General features: G+C 49.5%; 12 protein-coding genes and 1 pseudogene across 12 annotated transcripts; all 13 read left to right on the forward strand.

The window, feature by feature from the left end:
• Nucleotides 1-582: 582 nt before the first annotated feature.
• On the forward strand, nucleotides 583-9,829 carry LOC138224653 (histone H2AX-like). The gene is made up of 3 exons (XM_069182629.1): nucleotides 583-1,000; nucleotides 4,287-4,299; nucleotides 9,380-9,829. The coding sequence occupies exons 1-3, from the start codon at nucleotides 618-620 to the stop codon at nucleotides 9,770-9,772; spliced, it is 789 nt and encodes a 262-aa protein (XP_069038730.1). The 5' UTR covers nucleotides 583-617; the 3' UTR covers nucleotides 9,773-9,829.
• On the forward strand, nucleotides 1,779-2,270 carry LOC138224652 (histone H3). The gene has a single exon (XM_069182628.1). It carries the CDS (start codon nucleotides 1,795-1,797, stop codon nucleotides 2,203-2,205), a length of 411 nt encoding a protein of 136 aa, XP_069038729.1. The 5' UTR covers nucleotides 1,779-1,794; the 3' UTR covers nucleotides 2,206-2,270.
• On the forward strand, nucleotides 3,434-3,833 carry LOC138224747 (histone H4). Its single transcript, XM_069182782.1, has one exon. It carries the CDS (start codon nucleotides 3,434-3,436, stop codon nucleotides 3,743-3,745), a length of 312 nt encoding a protein of 103 aa, XP_069038883.1. The 3' UTR covers nucleotides 3,746-3,833.
• LOC138224619 (histone H2B 1/2) lies at nucleotides 4,776-5,220 on the forward strand. Its single transcript, XM_069182565.1, has one exon. It carries the CDS (start codon nucleotides 4,786-4,788, stop codon nucleotides 5,158-5,160), a length of 375 nt encoding a protein of 124 aa, XP_069038666.1. The 5' UTR covers nucleotides 4,776-4,785; the 3' UTR covers nucleotides 5,161-5,220.
• LOC138224649 (histone H1-like) lies at nucleotides 7,557-8,511 on the forward strand. The gene has a single exon (XM_069182625.1). The coding sequence runs from the start codon at nucleotides 7,656-7,658 to the stop codon at nucleotides 8,295-8,297; it is 642 nt and encodes a 213-aa protein (XP_069038726.1). The 5' UTR covers nucleotides 7,557-7,655; the 3' UTR covers nucleotides 8,298-8,511.
• A 679-nt stretch (nucleotides 9,830-10,508) lies between the features above and the next one.
• Nucleotides 10,509-11,048, forward strand: LOC138224651 (histone H3). Its single transcript, XM_069182627.1, has one exon. It carries the CDS (start codon nucleotides 10,573-10,575, stop codon nucleotides 10,981-10,983), a length of 411 nt encoding a protein of 136 aa, XP_069038728.1. The 5' UTR covers nucleotides 10,509-10,572; the 3' UTR covers nucleotides 10,984-11,048.
• Nucleotides 11,049-12,210: 1,162 nt separating this feature from the next.
• Nucleotides 12,211-12,611, forward strand: LOC138224698 (histone H4). The gene has a single exon (XM_069182691.1). The coding sequence runs from the start codon at nucleotides 12,232-12,234 to the stop codon at nucleotides 12,541-12,543; it is 312 nt and encodes a 103-aa protein (XP_069038792.1). The 5' UTR covers nucleotides 12,211-12,231; the 3' UTR covers nucleotides 12,544-12,611.
• A 955-nt stretch (nucleotides 12,612-13,566) lies between these two features.
• On the forward strand, nucleotides 13,567-14,008 carry LOC138224622 (histone H2B 1/2). Its single transcript, XM_069182568.1, has one exon. It carries the CDS (start codon nucleotides 13,577-13,579, stop codon nucleotides 13,949-13,951), a length of 375 nt encoding a protein of 124 aa, XP_069038669.1. The 5' UTR covers nucleotides 13,567-13,576; the 3' UTR covers nucleotides 13,952-14,008.
• A 2,319-nt stretch (nucleotides 14,009-16,327) lies between these two features.
• On the forward strand, nucleotides 16,328-17,400 carry LOC138224580 (histone H1-like). Its single transcript, XM_069182502.1, has one exon. The coding sequence runs from the start codon at nucleotides 16,446-16,448 to the stop codon at nucleotides 17,085-17,087; it is 642 nt and encodes a 213-aa protein (XP_069038603.1). The 5' UTR covers nucleotides 16,328-16,445; the 3' UTR covers nucleotides 17,088-17,400.
• A 966-nt stretch (nucleotides 17,401-18,366) lies between these two features.
• On the forward strand, nucleotides 18,367-25,348 carry LOC138224756 (histone H2AX-like; annotated as a pseudogene).
• Nucleotides 20,334-21,106, forward strand: LOC138224621 (histone H2B 1/2). The gene has a single exon (XM_069182567.1). The coding sequence runs from the start codon at nucleotides 20,334-20,336 to the stop codon at nucleotides 20,706-20,708; it is 375 nt and encodes a 124-aa protein (XP_069038668.1). The 3' UTR covers nucleotides 20,709-21,106.
• On the forward strand, nucleotides 23,100-24,071 carry LOC138224754 (histone H1-like). The gene has a single exon (XM_069182797.1). The coding sequence runs from the start codon at nucleotides 23,203-23,205 to the stop codon at nucleotides 23,845-23,847; it is 645 nt and encodes a 214-aa protein (XP_069038898.1). The 5' UTR covers nucleotides 23,100-23,202; the 3' UTR covers nucleotides 23,848-24,071.
• Nucleotides 25,349-26,071: 723 nt separating the features above from the next.
• LOC138224755 (histone H3) lies at nucleotides 26,072-26,598 on the forward strand. The gene has a single exon (XM_069182798.1). The coding sequence runs from the start codon at nucleotides 26,123-26,125 to the stop codon at nucleotides 26,531-26,533; it is 411 nt and encodes a 136-aa protein (XP_069038899.1). The 5' UTR covers nucleotides 26,072-26,122; the 3' UTR covers nucleotides 26,534-26,598.
• The last annotated feature ends 1,121 nt before the right edge of the window (nucleotides 26,599-27,719 follow it).

A 27,719-nucleotide genomic window follows, 5' to 3' on the forward strand; every position in this document is an offset into this window, starting at 1 on the left:
GATGTGTCACTCTAATAGCGACAATGGTGACTTTTCAATATCGAGCCCTCGCAGGCGGGTGATCCAGATTCTTATGGGAGTGGAGCTTAATTCCACTCAATGTAGCGTGGTTACTGAGAGTCAGACGGTGGTGAAATTCACTAAAATATACGTTTTTAAGCATGAAAATGACCGTTTAAGCAAAGTGTTTTGCACATTATCTGTTGCAGTTTTGCTAATCGCCTGTTCTGCACATGGCCTGTTGTCTCTGTCTTTTCTTATGCAACTGTATTGTTGTTTTTTTACCACTTACCGTCTGAGAGCTAGCTAAATCGCATTTCGCTATTCCATATACCTGTGTATGAGAATAATGCTAATACGGTTGAAACTGAAAAACACATATTTTCTCACTCGGCCTCGGCAGCAGAGCCGCGCTCTGTGTTCGGAGTCCGAATTTCCCTCCTGCCTGTTGATTGGTGGAGACCGAGAGCGCCGCTTGGCAGCACTGATCTCTGATTGGGTGGAGAGCTTGTTCCCGTCCATCCAATCACGTTCAGCCGCGACTCTTCAAAAGCGGGGCGGCAGACAAGTTGTGATCATTGTTAGCAGTTTTCTTCAGACAAGCTTGACAGTGCAAGATGAGCGGCAGAGGAAAGACCGGCGGTAAGGCCAGAGCCAAGGCCAAGACTCGCTCTTCCAGGGCCGGACTGCAGTTCCCTGTGGGCCGTGTCCACCGGCTGCTGCGCAAGGGAAACTATGCCGAGCGGGTCGGCGCCGGAGCCCCGGTGTATCTGGCCGCGGTGCTGGAGTACCTGACCGCCGAGATCCTGGAGCTGGCTGGCAACGCCGCCCGGGACAACAAGAAGACCCGCATCATCCCCCGGCACCTGCAGCTGGCCGTCCGCAACGACGAGGAGCTGAACAAGCTGCTGGGCGGCGTGACCATCGCGCAGGGCGGCGTGCTGCCCAACATCCAGGCGGTGCTGCTGCCCAAGAAGACCGAGAAGCCGGCCAAGAGCAAGTAAACAGCCCGGCAGAGACCTCCGACTGACCCGAAAAACAAAGGCTCTTTTAAGAGCCACCCACAGCCTCTTCAAATGAGCGAGTTCTTGTTTTTATTAATATGAGTGCAATATTTATACACGGGTCGAAGCACGTGTGTTTTCCCCCTGAGGTTTTAGCAGTGATGTCTGTGGCTCAGAATCACAGCCGCTGTGTGGACGAGCGATTTCTGTTGCGCTCGCAAGACAGTTCATACAATCATTTTCTTTGTTCAGTTCATTCAAGTAGATTTTCGCCTTTTAATTCTAAACGAGCAGAGTAAACCGGGTTCCTTGTAGTACTTGTCATGGGGTTTAGAAGATTTGTTCTCTTCATTCACATAATTCTATCACATTTTTATTATTGCATAACGAGCTGTAAAGTTCAACAGAAATCGGGGTCCCTCAGCACAACACTCCTCCCCCGAGTCACAGGATGACCTTTTCCATTGCAATATATATGTGATTTAACTTCGTTCTAGTCAATTATACGATTTCATGATTTGATGGAAGTATATTCTTGTCCTGGATTATTATAGTTAAAAGAAATCAAGGTTATTGATTTCTAGGTATAAAAACGCCCTTATACTTTGATTTGACAAAACAAAGAAGATCAGAGAGGGTGTATGAACTGCGCGCTCCTTCTCAAAGTATCCAATCAGCGAGAGGCTCCCGGGGCCCTTCAGCCAATCAGGACGGGGCTGCCTGCGCATATAAACCCGAGTGCGGGCTGCTGCTCTCACTACAGTGCTGATTGTGAAGAGCAGCGAGGAAGATGGCGAGAACCAAGCAGACCGCTCGCAAGTCCACCGGCGGCAAGGCGCCCAGGAAGCAGCTGGCCACCAAGGCTGCCCGCAAGAGCGCCCCCGCCACCGGCGGCGTGAAGAAGCCCCACCGCTACAGGCCCGGCACCGTGGCTCTGCGGGAGATCCGCCGCTACCAGAAGTCCACCGAGCTGCTGATCCGCAAGCTGCCCTTCCAGCGCCTGGTGAGAGAGATCGCCCAGGACTTCAAGACCGACCTGCGCTTCCAGAGCTCCGCCGTCATGGCTCTGCAGGAGGCCAGCGAGGCTTACCTGGTGGGGCTCTTCGAGGACACCAACCTGTGCGCCATCCACGCCAAGAGGGTGACCATCATGCCCAAAGACATCCAGCTGGCCCGCCGCATCCGCGGGGAGCGCGCTTAGACACGGACCGCCTGCTGCAGCATCTTTTCCCTTGAACACAAAGGCTCTTTTAAGAGCCACCACAACACTCGAGAGGGTCACATTATTCCATTATAGTCTGTACGAGGCACAATTCCCGTCTGGTTAGCGGATAAGTGGAAGCCCTACCGAGAAGCGGTTTTCTACCAACTCGTGTAAAAGCCCCTCTGCACGACTGCACTGCTGCAGTACACCAGCGACACACGTCTCCCCTTTTGCTCTAAATTCGTTTTTCAGCATTCATATCCACATTTGAAAGTGTTCAAATGCATGAGACTATTTTAATGACACAAGAGCGATTGGCATTAAAAGCCCTTCCTCTACTCTTAATTTTCTTTTCCGGTGTTTGGCGGGGAGCGCGCTTAGACACGGACCGCCTGCTGCAGGATCTTTCCCCTTGAACACAAAGGCTCTTTTAAGAACCACCACAAAAATATAAAAAAGATCAAATATTTCACTGCTGATGTCCTGTACTGTATTGCAATGTGTTACAGTTGAACACGTATAAAATTGACCCCCCTAATTTCTTAGATTCTTCGGTTTCCGGCATTCAGGCACCTCGGTTTAGTAGGTGATTAAACATGAATGACGGATTTATTCCTACAGTGATTAAAGTCTGAGTACAGTTCATAATCCATACACCGTAGTATGTTGTATTTTCTGTTCCGTATGGGGCGTTTTGGTTCAGAAAAGAGCACCTCGCATGTGCAATGGATTCTGAATTCGATATCGTTCTTCCTAGATACGTGGGTTCGGTATTGACACATTTCTTAATGCTGTCGGTATGGTATGGGTTTAGGTTTCCTTTGCTCTAAAGTTTTACCCTGTAAGAAAAACTGCAAGTCAAAAACGTGCTGCAGCACCGACTATCCTGTATTGCTAGCGCTCGATAAGACTGGGCTTTTCTCGAGTCCAGGTTCAAGCATTCAAACCACGTGGGGAGAATTTGCACAATCCTACAATGCCGTTGGTTAGGGAAGTAATCATGACAATTTCGAAGTGTAGCCTGTTTAAAGTTGCTGTGGTGGAGAGCTCTCCGGCAGGGAAGAGGTTCCTGTGCAGTCTGGGCTGCTGCTGCAGTCGGAGAGGAGGCGGGCTCGTGTGTCAGCGCGCCTCCTGTCTCAAGCAGGTCCGCTCTCAGGCTTGAAAAGAGAAGCGCCGCGGCTGCAGCCCAGCAGTGTGTGTCGTGTCACTAACTGATAACTTGAAGATGTCTGGAAGAGGCAAAGGCGGAAAGGGACTCGGGAAAGGAGGTGCTAAGCGTCACCGCAAGGTTCTCCGCGACAACATCCAGGGAATCACCAAGCCCGCCATCCGCCGCCTGGCTCGCCGTGGGGGAGTGAAGCGGATCTCCGGGCTGATCTACGAGGAGACCCGCGGGGTGCTGAAGGTGTTCCTGGAGAACGTCATCCGCGACGCCGTCACCTACACCGAGCACGCCAAGAGGAAGACCGTCACCGCCATGGACGTGGTGTACGCGCTGAAGCGCCAGGGCCGCACCCTGTACGGCTTCGGCGGCTAAACAGGAGCGGAGCTTCCCTACCGGACTGGACCCCGACGTATAAACCCAAAGGCTCTTTTAAGAGCCACCCACCTTTTCAGAAAAGAGCTGAAATCTTTGTGCTTGTGTGTGGAATGAAGCTGTACTTTGAAGGTCTAGCTCGAAATGTAATCGCAGAATAGGTTGACTATCCCACCTTAATGCGCGGTACAGAGCGAGCTGTTTGTGAGTCTGTAAACAAATAACTAATAAAATAACGTTACGGGATGAAACACGTTTTTCTGCCCATAGTTTTCATCCCCCTCACTCGCATTCTTACATGCTTTGCGTTTCTTTCATTGAAGACATTTTCATCTTAAGAGCGCTTATTAGACGTGGTCAAAATGGTAGAAAATTGCAATACGGTCCTGGGAACCGACTGGGGTTCAGCTACTAAACGGTTTGTTTTTCACGCTCGTTTTATGGGTTTTAAGAAAGGAAGCGGTGCTGCTCAGCTCTGTGCGGGAGAAATTCCACTTCATTCGCCAAGAGCCCTTCTCATTAACATTCATTCTGTAGAAAGGGCTCGTGTGAAGGTTTCGTGAGCTCAGACTAATTTGAAAGCAGTGTCAAAGCTCAAAAGTGTTGCTATACAAAGCTGTTGGTTGTTCAAGAGTGATTTTGGGGTTGCCTACAATATCACCCAGAGTCCTTTTGACTCCAAGTTTGCACAAATCGCACATTTTACGCCGATGACATTTTTTTCTAGGGTAGGGGACATAAGCGGAATGAGAGCGGGATTTCAATAAATCTGCACGTTGTGCTAAACGGATCACACGGCCCTTTGTTCCTGAGTGCTCGGGCGGAGGGGAGAGAGAGGCGCCTGGAGTCAGAGCGAGCGGCTCAGGCGCTCAGCCGTTTGAATTTCATTGGCGCAGAGCGCAGCCAATAGGAGAGCAGCTCTCTCGCTGACCAATGAGCCGCCTTCTGAGCTGAGCGAGCTGAGTTGCACGCAGCCGCTATAAATAGGGGGCTGTAGAAGCCCTAAGCTCCCATGACTGTGTGCGCAGAGTGCAGTTAAGATGCCTGAACCAGCGAAATCCGCTCCCAAGAAGGGCTCCAAGAAAGCCGTGACCAAGACGGCCGGGAAGGGCGGCAAGAAGCGCAGAAAGACCAGGAAGGAGAGCTACGCCATCTACGTGTACAAGGTGCTGAAGCAGGTGCACCCGGACACCGGCATCTCGTCGAAGGCCATGGGCATCATGAACTCGTTCGTCAGCGACATCTTCGAGCGCATCGCCGGCGAGGCCTCCCGCCTGGCGCACTACAACAAGCGCTCCACCATCACCTCCCGGGAGATCCAGACCGCCGTGCGCCTGCTGCTGCCCGGAGAGCTGGCCAAGCACGCCGTGTCCGAGGGCACCAAGGCCGTCACCAAGTACACCAGCTCCAAGTAAACCCGGCCCGCCCGTCCCGGATCTACGAACCCAAAGGCTCTTTTAAGAGCCACCCACAGAGTCCGTGAAAGAGCAATCCTGATTTCTTCCTCAATGCTTCAATTCCCGGTTTTCGACGCTTTTATGGCCCCAAGTGTGCAATAACCTTTACACCTTTCTTGAATGTGACTTTTCTGTGGAGACGTGTATGTGTAAGTTGTACAGTGGTCCAGCTTATTATTCTGAAAACACATCCTTGTCACTGAGCGCTACGCGTAGCATTTTGTAAGTACAGACGGTTATTTAAGGACAAGTGGGGGGCACGCTTTGTCTCTTTCCGGCAGTTTAGTCCTCATTTAAAGTATGTTATCAGTCTACCTAATTCAGTGTGACTGTAGACATAAATGACTTTCTGTTTCACATTGAGGTTTCTGCCTTCGATGCTTCTATTTGGCGACTGTTAGGAATCGGTTACACAACATTTCTTACAAGGCATTTCAGTCTCAAAGCAATGAAACGAGATTTCCATGAGCTTTATTATTTTTTCACCAATGATCAAGGATAGAACATGTTTTATGAATCGGACCCATTCCCAGAGCAGAGCCTGTGGCTGTTCCCGAGTGTTTACCATATTGTTCCTGAAGCCAGGGTAAGAGCAAGGGTGTGCAAGTTGCTCCATTCTCCCGCAACTCTTTGGGAAAGGAAATGTTTCATTTGCTCGATCCAAATGCACCTCGAGTTAAGTCACACACACCTCCTCACTCTCTTTCTAAAGGAGTCCTTAGAACAACCTTCAGCTTTAATGATCAGATATTGCTTTTCATACACTCTAAAACATGTCATTACAATGTCCCTTGCTCTGATCAAGTGCCTGGCGGATTATTACGCTGTACCACGCCTTGGTTACAGCCTTGGTAGTTTAATTTACCGGGCGTTTTCATTGTCCGAATGACAACAAAAAGCCTGAGGACCATTTCAGGCTCCACTTCTCTGCCTGGGCTGTTTTTTTTCACGTCAGGACAATTTCATTCAAACGGGTTCGCCAGTGTGTGCTGATTTTCCATTTGGCCTCATTCAAAAATCTCAACAGGCTTATAAAATCTGAAATACATGCATTCCAGCAATTCCACTATATTCTAATAGGCGATTTGAACTTTTGTCAAGGAATCAAAGTGGTAGTTTTACGAAACTGGTCTAGTCCTTTGTTAGAAGCGTCGCTTCCTGGAGTGTGTTACTGACGCTGCCCAAAGAGCAAAATAAAAATCATATTTATTTTCATATCGCAGACGTGCTTTTTATCGTGATAGCTTACCACCAGTCTTGACAGTATTTCATGCACACGATTCCTATTTGTAGCGGTGTTTAAAAATCTTATAAGTTTGAAATACAAGACAAAGTGCCGGATGAGCACCGCCTTTCGAGTGCTCTGTTGTCGGATTTGGGGCATTTCTGTCGAAACTGCCGCACAGAGTCTGCTGAAGTTGAAGCACGTTTTGAACATCGGAGGGTTTTCTCTGTACCCGATGTCTTGTTGTACTTGGATTTGGGGGGTTCCTGGGGTGCAGATTTTCCCGTTTGCCTCTAGCATAACATACAGATGGAAGAGACGGCACAGCTCGTTTCTTCAGAGCAGCTGAAGACATAAACTCAGGATGTTTCTACAGTCTGGATAATTCAGTGTTGGTATAGGTCTTCTATTTAATTATTATTATCAAGAAATAATCGTTTTGAAATAAAGCTATGCTAGTGTTGCTTCTAAAACTGCGGCCTCGCAGGTCTTATCTGGATGTTGGTATTGACGGTAGAGTCGCGGTCTTTACTAAAGCCCCATTGAAGAATCGCCTTTGAAATAACTGATTTGAAAATGTCTGAGATAAACAAAGCGACTACGACTACGCTTGTTCGGCATGTTATAAAAGCGTATCGGTGGAAAAACTCGAAATACTCCTAATTTCACGGGGATAAAACTGTCTTATTTGACAAAACTTGTCCGTCTCCTTCTTAGAAACAGCGAGTCCGGGAGTGTGTTAATGACACCGAACATAGAGCAAAATAAATCATCAGTTTTAAATAATTCAGAATTCATTCTTATTGGGTTACATGACCGTCAGTCTCGACTGTATTATTTACACCTTGTTTTTATCTTTACTGACGGTTTAAGTACATTTATTTTAGAAATAGACGATGAAGTGCCGGGTGAGCACCGCCTTTCGTGTGCGCTGTTCTTGGACTCTGGGCAATTCTGTCAGAATTATCGTACAGAAAAATCTGTAACTCAACTGCATATTAAAGACCAGGGGGTTTTCTCCGTATTTGGTGTATTTGATCATCGATTCTGTGTATTTGTGAGGATTACGGGGCAGTTTTGTGCGGGGAGAAAACACAAGTGCGAGCGGGCTGTGCGGAGCGGAGCTGCAGCAGCAGCAGCGGTTGAGTCTCCACGGTTCTCATGCGGCCTTGAAGTTCCGCCTGCGCGCGGAGCCGCAGACAGTCCGACAGCAGACAGAGACGCAGCGATGGCAGAAGAAGTCGCTCCGGCCCCCGCCGCCGCGCCGGCCAAGGCGCCCAAGAAGAAGAGCGCCGCCAAGCCCAAGAAAGCGGGCCCCAGCGTGGGAGAGCTCATCCTGCAGGCCGTGTCCGCCTCCAAGGAGCGGAGCGGCGTGTCCCTGGCCGCCCTGAAGAAGTCCCTGGCGGCCGGCGGCTACGACGTGGAGAAGAACAACTCCCGCGTCAAGCTGGCCATCAAGAGCCTGGTGACCAAGGGCACCCTGGTGCAGACCAAGGGCACCGGCGCCTCGGGCTCCTTCAAGCTCAACAAGAAGCAGGCGGAGACCAAGCCCAAGCCCGTGAAGAAAGCCGCCGCCGCCGCCAAAGCCAAGAAGCCGGCGGCCAAGAAACCCGCAGCGGCTAAGAAGCCAGCGGCCGCCAAGAAGTCGCCCAAGAAGGCGGCGACCAAGAAGCCAGCGGCCGCCAAGAAGTCGCCCAAGAAAGCCGCGAAGCCCGCAGCGGCCAAGAAGGCGACCAAGAGCCCCAAGAAGGCCAAGAAGCCAGCGGCGCCTAAGAAGGCGAAGAGCCCGAAGAAAGCCAAGGCAGCGAAGCCCAAGGTGGCCAAACCCAAGACGGCCAAAGCTAAGAAAGCGGCTCCCAAGAAGAAGTGAGCGATCGACCCTCGAGTTAATTTCCTACAAACCCAAAGGCTCTTCTAAGAGCCACCAGCCCTTCCGAGAGAGAGCGCAGACTTTCCCTTTTCACCGCTTGAAAGCGCCGGTTCGCTCGATAGGGGGGGAGACATAATTATTTTACACAATGGGGGGGATTGAGTTGTAGTTTTTATTAATGATACTGAAATGCGATGCTGGGTAAAATGTACAAATGTAAATATTCTAAATACTACTGTAGAGAGTGGGTGCCCAGAGGAGGTGTAGAATTAAAAGGCCTTTTTGTTAAATAAACGTCCTGATCTCCATTGAACAGCGTTGTGACTCCTTGCATCTCCTTTTCATTTAATGAATTTAGTTGAGGCGAAATGTTACATTGTTACATTGCACGGGGGTTTTCATTAGTGTGTGACTTGCAATTCGTGACTGCTAGTCTCGCAGCTATAGCGGACATGTGAAAAGGCGTAACGTGACAGATGTGTCACTCTAATAGCGACAATGGTGACTTTTCAATATCGAGCCCTCGCAGGCGGGTGATCCAGATTCTTATGGGAGTGGAGCTTAATTCCACTCAATGTAGCGTGGTTACTGAGAGTCAGACGGTGGTGAAATTCACTAAAATATACGTTTTTAAGCATGAAAATGACCGTTTAAGCAAAGTGTTTTGCACATTATCTGTTGCAGTTTTGCTAATCGCCTGTTGTTCTGCACATGGCCTGTTGTGTCTTTTTTTATGCAACTTTATTGTTGTTTTTATAACCACTTAACGTCTGAGAGCTAGCTAAATAGCATTTCGCTATTCCATATACCTGTGTATGTGAATAATGAAAATAAGCTTGATATTGAAAAACAAATATTTGTCATCGCTCGGCAGCAGAGCCGCGCTCTGTGTTCAGAGTCCGAATTTCCCTCCTGCCTGTTGATTGGTGGAGACCGAGAGCGCCGCTTGGCAGCACTGATCTCTGATTGGGTGGAGAGCTTGTTCCCGTCCATCCAATCAAATTCAGCCGCGACTCTTCAAAAACGGGGCGGCAGACAGTTTGTGATCAGTATTGTCAGACTTCTTCGGACAAGCTTGACAGTGCAAGATGAGCGGCAGAGGAAAGACCGGCGGTAAGGCCAGAGCCAAGGCCAAGACTCGCTCTTCCAGGGCCGGACTGCAGTTCCCTGTGGGCCGTGTCCACCGGCTGCTGCGCAAGGGAAACTATGCCGAGCGGGTCGGCGCCGGAGCCCCGGTGTATCTGGCCGCGGTGCTGGAGTACCTGACCGCCGAGATCCTGGAGCTGGCTGGCAACGCCGCCCGGGACAACAAGAAGACCCGCATCATCCCCCGGCACCTGCAGCTGGCCGTCCGCAACGACGAGGAGCTGAACAAGCTGCTGGGCGGCGTGACCATCGCGCAGGGCGGCGTGCTGCCCAACATCCAGGCGGTGCTGCTGCCCAAGAAGACCGAGAAGCCGGCCAAGAGCAAGTAAACAGCCCGGCAGAGACCTCCGACTGACCCGAAAAACAAAGGCTCTTTTAAGAGCCACCCACAGCCTCTTCAAATGAGCGAGTTCTTGTTTTTATTAATATGAGTGCAATATTTATACACGGGTCGAAGCACGTGTGTTTTCCCCCTGAGGTTTTAGCAGTGATGTCTGTGGCTCAGAATCACAGCCGCTGTGTGGACGAGCGATTTCTGTTGCGCTCGCAAGACAGTTCATACAATCATTTTCTTTGTTCAGTTCGTTCAAGTAGATTTTCGCCTTTTAATTCTAAACGAGCAGAGTAAACCGGGTTCCTTGTAGTACTTGTCATGGGGTTTAGAAGATTGTTCTCTTCATTCACATTATTCTATCACATTTTTATTATTGCATAACGAGCTGTAAAGTTCAACAGAAATCGGGGTCCCTCAGCACAACACTCCTCCCCCGAGTCACAGGATGACCTTTTCCATTGCAATATATATGTGATTTAACTTCGTTCTAGTCAATTAAACGATTTCATGATTTGATGGAAGTATATTCTTGTCCTGGATTATTATAGTTAAAAGAAATCAAGGTCCTTGACAGGTTATTGATTTCTAGGTATAAAAACGCCTTTATACTTTGATTTGACAAAACAAAGAAGATCGGAGAGGGTGTATGAACTGCGCGCTCCTTCTCAAAGTATCCAATCAGCGAGAGGCTCCCGGGGCCCTTCAGCCAATCAGGACGGGGCTGCCTGCGCATATAAACCCGAGTGCGGGCTGCTGCTCTCAGTACAGTGCTGATTGTGAAGAGCAGCGAGGAAGATGGCGAGAACCAAGCAGACCGCTCGCAAGTCCACCGGCGGCAAGGCGCCCAGGAAGCAGCTGGCCACCAAGGCTGCCCGCAAGAGCGCCCCCGCCACCGGCGGCGTGAAGAAGCCCCACCGCTACAGGCCCGGCACCGTGGCTCTGCGGGAGATCCGCCGCTACCAGAAGTCCACCGAGCTGCTGATCCGCAAGCTGCCCTTCCAGCGCCTGGTGAGAGAGATCGCCCAGGACTTCAAGACCGACCTGCGCTTCCAGAGCTCCGCCGTCATGGCTCTGCAGGAGGCCAGCGAGGCTTACCTGGTGGGGCTCTTCGAGGACACCAACCTGTGCGCCATCCACGCCAAGAGGGTGACCATCATGCCCAAAGACATCCAGCTGGCCCGCCGCATCCGCGGGGAGCGCGCTTAGACACGGACCGCCTGCTGCAGCATCTTTTCCCTTGAACACAAAGGCTCTTTTAAGAGCCACCACAACACTCGAGAGGGTCACATTATTCCATTATAGTCTGTACGAGGCACAATTCTCGTTTGGTTAGCTGATAAGTGAAAGCCCTACCGAGAAGCGGTTTTCTACCAACTCGTGTAAAAGCCCCTCTGCACGACTGCACTGCTGCAGTACACCAGCGACACACGTCTCCCCTTTTGCTCTAAATTCGTTTTTCAGCATTCATATCCACATTTGAAAGTGTTCAAATGCATGAGACTATTTTAATGACACAAGAACGACTGGCATTCAAACCCCACCCTTAAAAGCCCTTCCGCTACTCTTTTTTTTCTTTTCCGAATTCGGTGTTTGGCGGGGAGCGCGCTTAGACTCGGACCGCCTGCTGCAGGATCTTTCCCCATGAACACAAAGGCTCTTTTAAGAACCACCACAAAAATATAAAAAAGATCGAATATTTCACTGCTGATGTCCTGTACTGTATTGCAATGTGTTACAGTTGAACACGTATAAAATTGACCCCCCTAATTTCTTAGATTCTTCGGTTTCCGGCATTCAGGCACCTCGGTTTAGTAGGTGATTAAACATGAATGACGGATTTATTCCTACAGTGATTAAAGTCTGAGTACAGTTCATAATCCATACACCGTAGTATGTTGTATTTTCTGTTCCGTATGGGGCGTTTTGGTTCAGAAAAGAGCACCTCACATGTGCAATGGATTCTGAATTCGATATCGTTCTTCCTAGATACGTGGGTTCGGTATTGACACATTTCTTAATGCTGTCGGTGTGGTATGGGTTTAGGTTTCCTTTGCTCTGAAGTTTTACCCTGTAAGAAAAACTGCAAGTCAAAAACGTGCTGCAGCACCGACTATCCTGTATTGCTAGCGCTCGATAAGACTGGGCTTTTCTCGAGTCCAGGTTCAAGCATTCAAACCACGTGGGGAGAATTTGCACAATCCTACAATGCCGTTGGTTAGGGAAGTAATCATGACAATTTCGAAGTGTAGCCTGTTTAAAGTTGCTGTGGTGGAGAGCTCTCCGGCAGGGAAGAGGTTCCTGTGCAGTCTGGGCTGCTGCTGCGGTCGGAGAGGAGGCGGGCTCGTGTGTCAGCGCGCCTCCTGTCTCAAGCAGGTCCGCTCTCAGGCTTGAAAAGAGAAGCGCCGCGGCTGCAGCCGAGCAGTGTGTGTCGTGTCACTAACTGATAACTAGAAGATGTCTGGAAGAGGCAAAGGCGGAAAGGGACTCGGGAAAGGAGGCGCTAAGCGTCACCGCAAGGTTCTCCGCGACAACATCCAGGGAATCACCAAGCCCGCCATCCGCCGCCTGGCTCGCCGTGGGGGAGTGAAGCGGATCTCCGGGCTGATCTACGAGGAGACCCGCGGGGTGCTGAAGGTGTTCCTGGAGAACGTCATCCGCGACGCCGTCACCTACACCGAGCACGCCAAGAGGAAGACCGTCACCGCCATGGACGTGGTGTACGCGCTGAAGCGCCAGGGCCGCACCCTGTACGGCTTCGGCGGCTAAACAGGAGCGGAGCTTCACTGCCGGACCGGACCCCGACGTATCAACCCAAAGGCTCTTTTAAGAGCCACCCACCTTTTCAGAAAAGAGCTGAAATATTTGTGCTGGCCTGTGGAATGAAGTTATACTTTGAAAGTCCGGCTCGAAATGTAATCGCAGAATAGGTTGACTATCCTACCTTAATGCGCGGTACAGAGCGAGCTGTTTGTGAGTCTGTAAACAAATAACGAATAAAATAGCGTTACGGGATGAAACACGTTTTTCTGCCCATAGTTTTCATCCCCCTCACTCGCATTCCTACATGCTTTGCGTTTCTTTCATTGAAGACATTTTCATCTGAAGAGCGCTTATTAGACGTGTTCAAAATGGTAGAAAATTGCAATACGGTCCTGGGAACCGACTGGGGTTCAGCTACTAAACGGTTTGTTTTTCACGCACGTTTTATGGGTTTTAAGAAAGGAAGCGGTGCTGCTCAGCTCTGAGAAATTCCACTTCATTCGCCAAGAGCCCTTCTCATTACATTCATTCTGTAGAAGGGGTTAGTGTGAAGGTTCCGTGAGCTCAGACTAATTTGAAAGCAGTGTCAAAGCTCAAAAGTGTTGCTATACAAAGCTGTTGGTTGTTCAAGAGTGATTTTGGGGTTGCCTACAATATCACCCAGAGTCCTTTTGACTCCCAAGTTTGCACAAATCGCACATTTTACGCCGATGACATGTTTTCTAGGGTAGGAGACATAAGCGGAATGAGAGCGGGATTTCAATAAATCTGCACGTTGTGCTAAACGGATCACACGGCCCTTTGTTCCTGAGTGCTCGGGCGGAGGGGAGAGAGAGGCGCCTGGAGTCAGAGCGAGCGGCTCAGGCGCTCAGCCGTTTGAGTTTCATTGGCGCAGAGCGCAGCCAATAGGAGAGCAGCTCTCTCGCTGACCAATGAGCCGCCTTCTGAGCTGAGCGAGCTGAGTTGCACGCGGCCGCTATAAATAGGGGGCTGTAGAAGCCCTAAGCTCCAATGACTGTGTGCGCAGAGTGCAGTTAAGATGCCTGAACCAGCGAAATCCGCTCCCAAGAAGGGCTCCAAGAAAGCCGTGACCAAGACGGCCGGGAAGGGCGGCAAGAAGCGCAGAAAGACCAGGAAGGAGAGCTACGCCATCTACGTGTACAAGGTGCTGAAGCAGGTGCACCCGGACACCGGCATCTCGTCGAAGGCCATGGGCATCATGAACTCGTTCGTCAGCGACATCTTCGAGCGCATCGCCGGCGAGGCCTCCCGCCTGGCGCACTACAACAAGCGCTCCACCATCACCTCCCGGGAGATCCAAACCGCCGTGCGCCTGCTGCTGCCCGGAGAGCTGGCCAAGCACGCCGTGTCCGAGGGCACCAAGGCCGTCACCAAGTACACCAGCTCCAAGTAAACCCGGCCCGCCCGTCCCCGATCAACGAACCCAAAGGCTCTTTTAAGAGCCACCCACAGAGTCCGTGAAAGAGCAATCATGATTTCTTCCTCAATGCTTCCATTCCCGGTTTTCGACGCTTTTATGGCCCCAAGTGTGCAATAACCTTTACACCTTTCTTGAATTTGACTTTTCTGTGGAGACGTATATGTGTAAGTTGTACAGTGGTCCAGCTTATTATTCTGAAAACACATCCTTGTCACTGAGCGCTACGCGTAGCATTTTGTAAGTACAGACGGTTATTTAAGGACAAGTGGGGGCACGCTTTGTCTCTTTCTGGCAGTTTAGTCCTCATTTAAAGTATGTTATCAGTATACCTAATTCAGTGTGACTGTGGACATAAATGACTTTCTGTTTCACATTGAGGTTTCTGCCTTCGATGCTTCTAATTGGCGACTGTTAGGAATCGGTTACACAACATTTCTTACAAGGCATTTCAGTCTCAAAGCAATGAAACGAGATTTCCATGAGCTTTATTATTTTTTCACCAATGATCAAGGATAGAACATGTTTTATGAATCGGACCCATTCCCAGAGCAGAGCCTGTGGCTGTTCCCGAGTGTTTACTATATTGTTCCTGAAGCCAGGGTAAGAGCAAGGGTGTGCAAGTTGCTCCATTCTCCCGCAACTCTTTGGGAAAGGAAATGTTTCATTTGCTCGATCCAAATGCACCTCGAGTTAAGTCACACACACCTCCTCACTCTCTTTCTAAAGGAGTCCTTAGAACAACCTTCAGCTTTAATGATCAGATATTGCTTTTCATACACTCTAAAACATGTCATTACAATGTCCCTTGCTCTGATCAAGTGCCTGGCGGATTATTACGCTGTACCACGCCTTGGTTACAGCCTTGGTAGTTTAATTTACCGGGCGTTTTCATTGTCCGAATGACAACAAAAAGCCTGAGGACCATTTCAGGCTCCACTTCTCTGCCTGGGCTGTTTTTTTTCACGTCAGGACAATTTCATTCAAACGGGTTCGCCAGTGTGTGCTGATTTTCCATTTGGCCTCATTCAAAAATCTCAACAGGCTTATAAAATCTGAAATACATGCATTCCAGCAATTCCACTATATTCTAATAGGCGATTTGAACTTTTGTCAAGGAATCAAAGTGGTAGTTTTACGAAACTGGTCTAGTCCTGTGTTAGAAGCGTCGCTTCCTGGAGTGTGTTACTGACGCTGCCCAAAGAGCAAAATAAAAATCATATTTATTTTCATATCGCAGACGTGCTTTTTATCGTGATAGCTTACCACCAGTCTTGACAGTATTTCATGCACACGATTCCTATTTGTAGCGGTGTTTAAAAATCTTATAAGTTTGAAATACAAGACAAAGTGCCGGATGAGCACCGCCTTTCGAGTGCTCTGTTGTCGGATTTGGGGCATTTCTGTCGAAACTGCCGCACAGAGTCTGCTGAAGTTGAAGCACGTTTTGAACATCGGAGGTTTTTCTCTGTACCCGATGTCTTGTTGTACTTGGATTTTGGGGGTTCCTGGGGTGCAGATTTTCCCGTTTGCCTCTCGCATAACATACAGATGGAAGAGACGGCACAGCTCGTTTCTTCAGAGCAGCTGAAGACATAAACTCAGGATGTTTCTACAGTCTGGATAATTCAGTGTTGGTATAGGTCTTCTATTTAATTATTATTATCAAGAAATAATCGTTTTGAAATAAAGCTATGCTAGTGTTGCTTCTAAAACTGCTGCCTCGCAGGTCTTATCTGGATGTTGGTATTGACGGTAGAGTCGCGGTCTTTACTAAAGCCCCATTGAAGAATCGCCTTTGAAATAACTGATTTGAAAATTGATGAGATAAACAAAGCGACTACGACTACGCTTGTTCGGCATGTTATTAAAGCGTATCGGTGGAAAAACTCGAAATACTCCTAATTTCACGGGGATAAAACTGTCTTATTTGACAAAACTTGTCCGTCTCCTTCTTAGAAACAGCGAGTCCGGGAGTGTGTTAATGACACCGAACATAGAGCAAAATAAATCATCAGTTTTAAATAATTCAGAATTCATTCTTATTGGGTTACATGACCGTCAGTCTCGACTGTATTATTTACACCTTGTTTTTATCTTTACTGACGGTTTAAGTACATTTATTTTAGAAATAGACGATGAAGTGCCGGGTGAGCACCGCCTTTCGTGTGCGCTGTTCTTGGACTCTGGGCAATTCTGTCAGAATTATCGTACAGAAAAATCTGTAACTCAACTGCATATTAAAGACCAGGGGGTTTTCTCCGTACTTCGTGTATTTGATAATCGATTCGGTGTATCTGTGAGGATTACGGGGCAGTTTTGTGCGGGGAGAAAACACAAGTGCGAGCGGGCTGTGCGGAGCGGAGCTGCAGCAGCAGCAGCGGTTGAGTCTCCACGGTTCTCATGCGGCCTTGAAGTTCCGCCTGCGCGCGGAGCCGCAGACAGTCCGACAGCAGACAGAGACGCAGCGATGGCAGAAGAAGTCGCTCCGGCCCCCGCCGCCGCGCCGGCCAAGGCGCCCAAGAAGAAGAGCGCCGCCAAGCCCAAGAAAGCGGGCCCCAGCGTGGGAGAGCTCATCCTGCAGGCCGTGTCCGCCTCCAAGGAGCGGAGCGGCGTGTCCCTGGCCGCCCTGAAGAAGTCCCTGGCGGCCGGCGGCTACGACGTGGAGAAGAACAACTCCCGCGTCAAGCTGGCCATCAAGAGCCTGGTGACCAAGGGCACCCTGGTGCAGACCAAGGGCACCGGCGCCTCGGGCTCCTTCAAGCTCAACAAGAAGCAGGCGGAGACCAAGCCCAAGCCCGCGAAGAAAGCCACCGCCGCCGCCAAAGCCAAGAAGCCGGCGGCCAAGAAACCCGCAGCGGCTAAGAAGCCAGCGGCCGCCAATAAGTCGCCCAAGAAGGCGGCGACCAAGAAGCCAGCGGCCGCCAAGAAGTCGCCCAAGAAAGCCGCGAAGCCCGCAGCGGCCAAGAAGGCGACCAAGAGCCCCAAGAAGGCCAAGAAGCCAGCGGCGCCTAAGAAGGCGAAGAGCCCGAAGAAAGCCAAGGCAGCGAAGCCCAAGGTGGCCAAACCCAAGACGGCCAAAGCTAAGAAAGCGGCTCCCAAGAAGAAGTGAGCGATCGACCCTCGAGTTACTTTCCTACAAACCCAAAGGCTCTTCTAAGAGCCACCAGCCCTTCCGAGAGAGAGCGCAGACTTTCCCTTTTCACCGCTTGAAAGCGCCGGTTCGCTCGATAGGGGGGGAGACATAATTATTTTACACAATGGGGGGGATTGAGTTGTAGTTTTTATTAATGATACTGAAATGCGATGCTGGGTAAAATGTACAAATGTAAATATTCTAAATACTATTGTAGAGAGTGGGTGCGCAGAGGAGGTGTAGAATTAAAAGGCCTTTTTGTTAAATAAACGTCCTGATCTCCATTGAACAGCGTTGTGACTCCTTGCATCTCCTTTTCATTTAATGAATTTAGTTGAGGCGAAATGTTACATTGTTACATTGCACGGGGGTTTTCATTAGTGTGTGACTTGCAATTCGTGACTGCTAGTCTCGCAGCTATAGCGGACATGTGAAAAGGCGTAACGTGACAGATGTGTCACTCTAATAGCGACAATGGTGACTTTTCAATATCGAGCCCTCGCAGGCGGGTGATCCAGATTCTTAAACATGTCTTAAACACTCTAAAACATGTCATTACAATGTCCCTTGCTCTGATCAAGTGCCTGGCGGATTATTACGCTGTACCACGCCTTGGTTACAGCCTTGGTAGTTTAATTTACCGGGCGTTTTCATTGTCCGAATGACAACAAAAAGCCTGAGGGCCTAATATCGAGCCCTCGCAGGCGGGTGATCCAGATTCTTATGGCAGTTGAGCTTAATTCCACTCAAGGTAGCGTGGTTACTGAGAGTCAGACGGTGGTGAAATTCACTAAAATATACATGTTTTTAAGCATGAAAATGACCGTTTAAGCAAAGTGTTTTGCACATTATCTGTTGCAGTTTTGCTAATCGCCTGTTCTGCACATGGCCTGTTGTCTCTGTCTTTTCTTATGCAACTGTATTGTTGTTTTTTTACCACTTACCGTCTGAGAGCTAGCTAAATCGCATTTCGCTATTCCATATACCTGTGTATGAGAATAATGCTAATACGGTTGAAACTGAAAAACACATATTTTCTCACTCGGCCTCGGCAGCAGAGCCGCGCTCTGTGTTCAGAGTCCGAATTTCCCTCCTGCCTGTTGATTGGTGGAGACCGAGAGCGCCGCTTGGCAGCACTGATCTCTGATTGGGTGGAGAGCTTGTTCCCGTCCATCCAATCACGTTCAGCCGCGACTCTTCAAAAGCGGGGCGGCAGACAAGTTGTGATCATTGTTAGCAGTTTTCTTCAGACGAGCTTGACAGTGCAAGATGAGCGGCAGAGGAAAGACCGGCGGTAAGGCCAGAGCCAAGGCCAAGACTCGCTCTTCCAGGGCCGGACTGCAGTTCCCTGTGGGCCGTGTCCACCGGCTGCTGCGCAAGGGAAACTATGCCGAGCGGGTCGGCGCCGGAGCCCCGGTGTATCTGGCCGCGGTGCTGGAGTACCTGACCGCCGAGATCCTGGAGCTGGCTGGCAACGCCGCCCGGGACAACAAGAAGACCCGCATCATCCCCCGGCACCTGCAGCTGGCCGTCCGCAACGACGAGGAGCTGAACAAGCTGCTGGGCGGCGTGACCATCGCGCAGGGCGGCGTGCTGCCCAACATCCAGGCGGTGCTGCTGCCCAAGAAGACCGAGAAGCCGGCCAAGAGCAAGTAAACAGCCCGGCAGAGACCTCCGACTGACCCGGAAAACAAAGGCTCTTTTAAGAGCCACCCACAGCCTCTTCAAATGAGCGAGTTCTTGTTTTTATTAATATGAGTGCAATATTTATACACGGGTCGAAGCACGTGTGTTTTCCCCCTGAGGTTTTAGCAGTGATGTCTGTGGCTCAGAATCACAGCCGCTGTGTGGACGAGCGATTTCCGTTGCGCTCGCAAGACAGTTCATACAATCATTTTCTTTGTTCAGTTCGTTCAAGTAGATTTTCGCCTTTTCATTCTAAACGAGCAGAGTAAACCGGGTTCCTTGTAGTACTTGTCATGGGGTTTAGAAGATTTGTTCTCTTCATTCACATTATTCTATCACATTTTTATTATTGCATAACGAGCTGTAAAGTTCAACAAAAATCGGGGTCCCTCAGCACAACACTCCTCCCCCGAGTCACAGGATGACCTTTTCCATTGCAATATATATGTGATTTAACTTCGTTCTAGTCAATTATACGATTTCATGATTTGATGGAAGTATATTCTTGTCCTGGATTATTATAGTTAAAAGAAATCAAGGTCCTTGACAGGTTATTGATTTCTAGGTATAAAAACGCCTTTATACTTTGATTTGACAAAACAAAGAAGACCGGAGAGGGTGTATGAACTGCGCGCTCCTTCTCAAAGTATCCAAGAGCTGAAATCTTTGTGCTTGTGTGTGGAATGAAGCTGTACTTTGAAGGTCTAGCTCGAAATGTAATCGCAATATAGGTTGACTATCCTACCTTAATGCGCGGTACAGAGCGAGCTGTTTGTGAGTCTGTAAACAAATAACTAATAAAATAGCGTTACGGGATGAAACACGTTTTTCTGCCCATAGTTTTCATCCCCCTCACTCGCATTCTTACATGCTTTGCGTTTCTTTCATTGAAGACATTTTCATCTTAAGAGCGCTTATTAGACGTGTTCAAAATGGTAGAAAATTGCAATACGGTCCTGGGAACCGACTGGGGTTCAGCTACTAAATTACATTCATTCATTCATCAAATTACATTCATTACATTCATTCTGTAGAAGGGCTCGTGTGAAGGTTTCGTGAGCTCAGGCTAATTTGAAAGCAGTGCCAAAGCTCAAAAGTGTTGCTATACAAAGCTGTTGGTTGTTCAAGAGTGATTTTGGGGTTGCCTACAATATCACCCAGAGTCCTTTTGACTCCAAGTTTGCACAAATCGCACATTTTACGCCGATGACATTTTTTTCTAGGGTAGGGGACATAAGCGTTATGAGAGCGGGATTTCAATAAATCTGCACGTTGTGCTAAACGGATCACACGGCCCTTTGTTCTTGTTTGCGCGGGCGGAGGGGAGAGAGAGGCGCCTGGAGTCAGAGCGAGCGGCTCAGGCGCTCAGCCGTTTGAATTTCATTGGCGCAGAGCGCAGCCAATAGGAGAGCAGCTCTCTCGCTGACCAATGAGCCGCCTTCTGAGCTGAGCGAGCTGAGTTGCACGCGGCCGCTATAAATAGGGGGCTGTAGAAGCCCTAAGCTCCCATGACTGTGTGCGCAGAGTGCAGTTAAGATGCCTGAACCAGCGAAATCCGCTCCCAAGAAGGGTTCCAAGAAAGCCGTGACCAAGACGGCCGGGAAGGGCGGCAAGAAGCGCAGAAAGACCAGGAAGGAGAGCTACGCCATCTACGTGTACAAGGTGCTGAAGCAGGTGCACCCGGACACCGGCATCTCGTCGAAGGCCATGGGCATCATGAACTCGTTCGTCAGCGACATCTTCGAGCGCATCGCCGGCGAGGCCTCCCGCCTGGCGCACTACAACAAGCGCTCCACCATCACCTCCCGGGAGATCCAGACCGCCGTGCGCCTGCTGCTGCCCGGAGAGCTGGCCAAGCACGCCGTGTCCGAGGGCACCAAGGCCGTCACCAAGTACACCAGCTCCAAGTAAACCCGGCCCGCCCGTCCCGGATCTACAAACCCAAAGGCTCTTTTAAGAGCCACCCACAGAGTCCGTGAAAGAGCAATCATGATTTCTTCCTCAATGCTTCAATTCCCGGTTTTCGACGCTTTTATGGCCCCAAGTGTGCAATAACCTTTACACCTTTCTTGAATTTGACTTTTCTGTGGAGACGTATATGTGTAAGTTGTACAGTGGTCCAGCTTATTATTCTGAAAACACATCCTTGTCACTGAGCTCTACGCGTAGCATTTTGTAAGTACAGACGGTTATTTAAGGACAAGTGGGGGCACGCTTTGTCTCTTTCTGGCAGTTTAGTCCTCATTTAAAGTATGTTATCAGTCTACCTAATTCAGTGTGACTGTAGACATAAATGACTTTCTGTTTCACATTGAGGTTTCTGCCTTCGATGCTTCTAATTGGCGACTGTTAGGAATCGGTTACACAACATTTCTTACAGGGCATTTCAGTCTCAAAGCAATGGAACGAGATTTCCATGAGCTTTATTATTTTTTCACCAATGATCAAGGATAGAACATGTTTTATGAATCGGACCCATTCCCAGAGCAGAGCCTGTGGCTGTTCCCGAGTGTTTACTATATTGTTCCTGAAGCCAGGGTAAGAGCAAGGGTGTGCAAGTTGCTCCATTCTCCCGCAACTCTTTGGGAAAGGAAATGTTTCATTTGCTCGATCCAAATGCACCTCGAGTTAAGTCACACACACCTCCTCACTCTCTTTCTAAAGGAGTCCTTAGAACAACCTTCAGCTTTAATGATCAGATATTGCTTTTCATACACTCTAAAACATGTCATTACAATGTCCCTTGCTCTGATCAAGTGCCTGGCGGATTATTACGCTGTACCACGCCTTGGTTACAGCCTTGGTAGTTTAATTTACCGGGCGTTTTCATTGTCCGAATGACAACAAAAAGCCTGAGGACCATTTCAGGCTCCACTTCTCTGCCTGGGCTGTTTTTTTTCACGTCAGGACAATTTCATTCAAACGGGTTCGCCAGTGTGTGCTGATTTTCCATTTGGCCTCATTCAAAAATCTCAACAGGCTTATAAAATCTGAAATACATGCATTCCAGCAATTCCACTATATTCTAATAGGCGATTTGAACTTTTGTCAAGGAATCAAAGTGGTAGTTTTACGAAACTGGTCTAGTCCTGTGTTAGAAGCGTCGCTTCCTGGAGTGTGTTACTGACGCTGCCCAAAGAGCAAAATAAAAATCATATTTATTTTCATATCGCAGACGTGCTTTTTATCGTGATAGCTTACCACCAGTCTTGACAGTATTTCATGCACACGATTCCTATTTGTAGCGGTGTTTAAAAATCTTATAAGTTTGAAATACAAGACAAAGTGCCGGATGAGCACCGCCTTTCGAGTGCTCTGTTGTCGGATTTGGGGCATTTCTGTCGAAACTGCCGCACAGAGTCTGCTGAAGTTGAAGCACGTTTTGAACATCGGAGGTTTTTCTCTGTACCCGATGTCTTGTTGTACTTGGATTTTGGGGGTTCCTGGGGTGCAGATTTTCCCGTTTGCCTCTCGCATAACATACAGATGGAAGAGACGGCACAGCTCGTTTCTTCAGAGCAGCTGAAGACATAAACTCAGGACGTTTCTACAGTCTGGATAATTCAGTGTTGGTATAGGTCTTCTATTTAATTATTATTATCAAGAAATAATCGTTTTGAAATAAAGCTATGCTAGTGTTGCTTCTAAAACTGCTGCCTCGCAGGTCTTATCTGGATGTTGGTATTGACGGTAGAGTCGCGGTCTTTACTAAAGCCCCATTGAAGAATCGCCTTTGAAATAACTGATTTGAAAATGTCTGAGATAAACAAAGCGACTACGACTACGCTTGTTCGGCATGTTATAAAAGCGTATCGGTGGAAAAACTCGAAATACTCCTCATTTCACGGGGATAAAACTGTCTTATTTGACAAAACTTGTCCGTCTCCTTCTTAGAAACAGCGAGTCCGGGAGTGTGTTAATGACACCGAACATAGAGCAAAATAAATCATCAGTTTTAAATAATTCAGAATTCATTCTTATTGGGTTACATGACCGTCAGTCTCGACTGTATTATTTACACCTTGTTTTTATCTTTACTGACGGTTTAAGTACATTTATTTTAGAAATAGACGATGAAGTGCCGGGTGAGCACCGCCTTTCGTGTGCGCTGTTGTTGGACTCTGGGCAATTCTGTCAGAATTATCGTACAGAAAAATCTGTAACTCAACTGCATATTAAAGACCAGGGGGTTTTCTCCGTATTTGGTGTATTTGATCATCGATTCGGTGTATCTGTGAGGATCACGGGGCAGTTTGGTGCGGGGAGAAAACACAAGTGCGAGCGGGCTGTGCGGAGCGGAGCTGCAGCAGCAGCAGCGGTTGAGTCTCCACGGTTCTCATGCGGCCTTGAAGTTCCGCCTGCGCGCGGAGCCGCAGACAGTCCGACAGCAGACAGAGACGCAGCGATGGCAGAAGAAGTCGCTCCGGCCCCCGCCGCCGCGCCGGCCAAGGCGCCCAAGAAGAAGAGCGCCGCCAAGCCCAAGAAAGCGGGCCCCAGCGTGGGAGAGCTCATCCTGCAGGCCGTGTCCGCCTCCAAGGAGCGGAGCGGCGTGTCCCTGGCCGCCCTGAAGAAGTCCCTGGCGGCCGGCGGCTACGACGTGGAGAAGAACAACTCCCGCGTCAAGCTGGCCATCAAGAGCCTGGTGACCAAGGGCACCCTGGTGCAGACCAAGGGCACCGGCGCCTCGGGCTCCTTCAAGCTCAACAAGAAGCAGGCGGAGACCAAGCCCAAGCCCGTGAAGAAAGCCGCCGCCGCCGCCGCCAAAGCCAAGAAGCCGGCGGCCAAGAAACCCGCAGCGGCTAAGAAGCCAGCGGCCGCCAAGAAGTCGCCCAAGAAGGCGGCGACCAAGAAGCCAGCGGCCGCCAAGAAGTCGCCCAAGAAAGCCGCGAAGCCCGCAGCGGCCAAGAAGGCGACCAAGAGCCCCAAGAAGGCCAAGAAGCCAGCGGCGCCTAAGAAGGCGAAGAGCCCGAAGAAAGCCAAGGCAGCGAAGCCCAAGGTGGCCAAACCCAAGACGGCCAAAGCTAAGAAAGCGGCTCCCAAGAAGAAGTGAGCGATCGACCCCCGAGTTAATTTCCTACAAACCCAAAGGCTCTTCTAAGAGCCACCAGCCCTTCCGAGAGAGAGCGCAGACTTTCCTTTTCACCGCTTGAAAGCCCCGGTTCGCTCGATATGGGGGGAGAAATCATTATTTTACAGAAGGAGAGGGACTGGGTTGTAGTTTTTCAAAATTATACTGAAATGCGATGCTGGGTAAAATGTACAAATGTAAATATTAATACTATTGTAGAGAGTGGGTGCGCAGAGGAGGTGTAGAATTAAAAGGCCTTTTTGTTAAATAAACGTCCTGATCTCCATTGAACAGCGTTGTGACTCCTTGCATCTCCTTTTCATTTAATGAATTTAGTTGAGGCGAAATGTTACATTGTTACATTGCACGGGGGTTTTCATTAGTGTGTGACTTGCAATTCGTGACTGCTAGTCTCGCAGCTATAGCGGACATGTGAAAAGGCGTAACGTGACAGATGTGTCACTCTAATAGCGACAATGGTGACTTTTCAATATCGAGCCCTCGCAGGCGGGTGATCCAGATTCTTATGGGAGTGGAGCTTAATTCCACTCAAGATAGCGTGGTTACTGAGAGTCAGACGGTGGTGAAATTCACTAAAATATACATGTTTTTAAGCATGAAAATGACCGTTTAAGCAAAGTGTTTTGCACATTATCTGTTGCAGTTTTGCTAATCGCCTGTTCTGCACATGGCCTGTTGTCTCTGTCTTTTCTTATGCAACTGTATTGTTGTTTTTTTACCACTTACCGTCTGAGAGCTAGCTAAATCGCATTTCGCTATTCCATATACCTGTGTATGAGAATAATGCTAATACGGTTGAAACTGAAAAACACATATTTTCTCACTCGGCCTCGGCAGCAGAGCCGCGCTCTGTGTTCAGAGTCCGAGTTTCCCTCCTGCCTGTTGATTGGTGGAGACCGAGAGCGCTGCTTGGCAGCACTGATCTCTGATTGGGTGGAGAGCTTGTTCCCGTCCATCCAATCACGTTCAGCCGCGACTCTTCAAAAGCGGGGCGGCAGACAAGTTGCGATCATTGTTAGCAGTTTTCTTCAGACGAGCTTGACAGTGCAAGATGAGCGGCAGAGGAAAGACCGGCGGTAAGGCCAGAGCCAAGGCCAAGACTCGCTCTTCCAGGGCCGGACTGCAGTTCCCTGTGGGCCGTGTCCACCGGCTGCTGCGCAAGGGAAACTATGCCGAGCGGGTCGGCGCCGGAGCCCCGGTGTATCTGGCCGCGGTGCTGGAGTACCTGACCGCCGAGATCCTGGAGCTGGCTGGCAACGCCGCCCGGGACAACAAGAAGACCCGCATCATCCCCCGGCACCTGCAGCTGGCCGTCCGCAACGACGAGGAGCTGAACAAGCTGCTGGGCGGCGTGACCATCGCGCAGGGCGGCGTGCTGCCCAACATCCAGGCGGTGCTGCTGCCCAAGAAGACCGAGAAGCCGGCCAAGAGCAAGTAAACAGCCCGGCAGAGACCTCCGACTGACCCGGAAAACAAAGGCTCTTTTAAGAGCCACCCACAGCCTCTTCAAATGAGCGAGTTCTTGTTTTTATTAATATGAGTGCAATATTTATACACGGGTCGAAGCACGTGTGTTTTCCCCCTGAGGTTTTAGCAGTGATGTCTGTGGCTCAGAATCACAGCCGCTGTGTGGACGAGCGATTTCTGTTGCGCTCGCAAGACAGTTCATACAATCATTCTTTGTTCAGTTCGTTCAAGTAGATTTTCGCCTTTTAATTCTAAACGAGCAGAGCAAACCGGGTTCCTTGTAGTACTTGTCATGGGGTTTAGAAGATTGTTCTCTTCATTCACATAATTCTATCACATTTTTATTATTGCATAACGAGCTGTAAAGTTCAACAGAAATCGGGGTCCCTCAGCACAACACTCCTCCCCCGAGTCACAGGATGACCTTTTCCATTGCAATATATATGTGATTTAACTTCGTTCTAGTCAATTATACGATTTCATGATTTGATGGAAGTATATTCTTGTCCTGGATTATTATAGTTAAAAGAAATCAAGGTCCTTGACAGGTTATTGATTTCTAGGTATAAAAACGCCTTTGTACTTTGATTTGACAAAACAAAGAAGATCAGAGAGGGTGTATGAACTGCGCGCTCCTTCTCAAAGTATCCAATCAGCGAGAGGCTCCCGGGGCCCTTCAGCCAATCAGGACGGGGCTGCCTGCGCATATAAACCCGAGTGCGGGCTGCTGCTCTCAGTACAGTGCTGATTGTGAAGAGCAGCGAGGAAGATGGCGAGAACCAAGCAGACCGCTCGCAAGTCCACCGGCGGCAAGGCGCCCAGGAAGCAGCTGGCCACCAAGGCTGCCCGCAAGAGCGCCCCCGCCACCGGCGGCGTGAAGAAGCCCCACCGCTACAGGCCCGGCACCGTGGCTCTGCGGGAGATCCGCCGCTACCAGAAGTCCACCGAGCTGCTGATCCGCAAGCTGCCCTTCCAGCGCCTGGTGAGAGAGATCGCCCAGGACTTCAAGACCGACCTGCGCTTCCAGAGCTCCGCCGTCATGGCTCTGCAGGAGGCCAGCGAGGCTTACCTGGTGGGGCTCTTCGAGGACACCAACCTGTGCGCCATCCACGCCAAGAGGGTGACCATCATGCCCAAAGACATCCAGCTGGCCCGCCGCATCCGCGGGGAGCGCGCTTAGACACGGACCGCCTGCTGCAGCATCTTTTCCCTTGAACACAAAGGCTCTTTTAAGAGCCACCACAACACTCGAGAGGGTCACATTATTCCATTATAGTCTGTACGAGGCACAATTCTCGTTTGGTTAGCTAATAGGTGAAATCCCGACCGAGAAGCGGTTTTCTACCCCCTCGTGTAAAAGCCCCCCTACACGACTACACTGCTGCAGTAAACCAGCGACACACGTCTCCCCTTTTGCTCTAAATTAGTTTTTCAGCATTCATATCCACATTTGAAAGTGTTCAAATGCATGAGACTATTTTAATGACACAAGAGCGATTGGCATTAAAACCCCTTCCGCTACTCTTAATTTTATTTTCCGGTGTTTGGCGGGGAGCGCGCTTAGACACGGGCCGCCTGCTGCAGGATCTTTCCCCTTGAACACAAAGGCTCTTTTAAGAATCACCACAAAAATATAAAAAAGATCAAATATTTCACTGCTGATGTCCTGTACTTTATTGTACCGTGTTACAGTTGAACACAAAATTGACCCCCCTAATTTCTTAGATTCTTCGGTTTCCGGCATTCAGGCACCTCGGTTTAGTAGGTGATTAAACATGAATGACGGATTTATTCCTACAGTGATTAAAGTCTGAGTACAGTTCATAATCCATACACCGTAGTATGTTGTATTTTCTGTTCCGTATGGGGCGTTTTGGTTCAGAAAAGAGCACCTCACATGTGCAATGGATTCTGAATTCGATATCGTTCTTCCTAGATACGTGGGTTCGGTATTGACACATTTCTTAATGCTGTCGGTGTGGTATGGGTTTAGGTTTCCTTTGCTCTAAAGTTTTACCCTGTAAGAAAAACTGCAAGTCAAAAACGTGCTGCAGCACCGACTATCCTGTATTGCTAGCGCTCGATAAGACTGGGCTTTTCTCGAGTCCAGGGTCAAGCATTCAAACCACGTGGGGAGAATTTGCACAATCCTACAATGCCGTTGGTTAGGGAAGTAATCATGACAATTTCGAAGTGTAGCCTGTTTAAAGTTGCTGTGGTGGAGAGCTCTCCGGCAGGGAAGGGGTTCCTGTGCAGTCTGGGCTGCTGCTGCGGTCGGAGAGGAGGCGGGCTCGTGTGTCAGCGCGCCTCCTGTCTCAAGCAGGTCCGCTCTCAGGCTTGAAAAGAGAAGCGCCGCGGCTGCAGCC

This window comes from Lepisosteus oculatus, chromosome 23 (genome assembly GCF_040954835.1).
Source record: "Lepisosteus oculatus isolate fLepOcu1 chromosome 23, fLepOcu1.hap2, whole genome shotgun sequence".
NCBI lineage: Eukaryota > Metazoa > Chordata > Actinopteri > Semionotiformes > Lepisosteidae > Lepisosteus > Lepisosteus oculatus.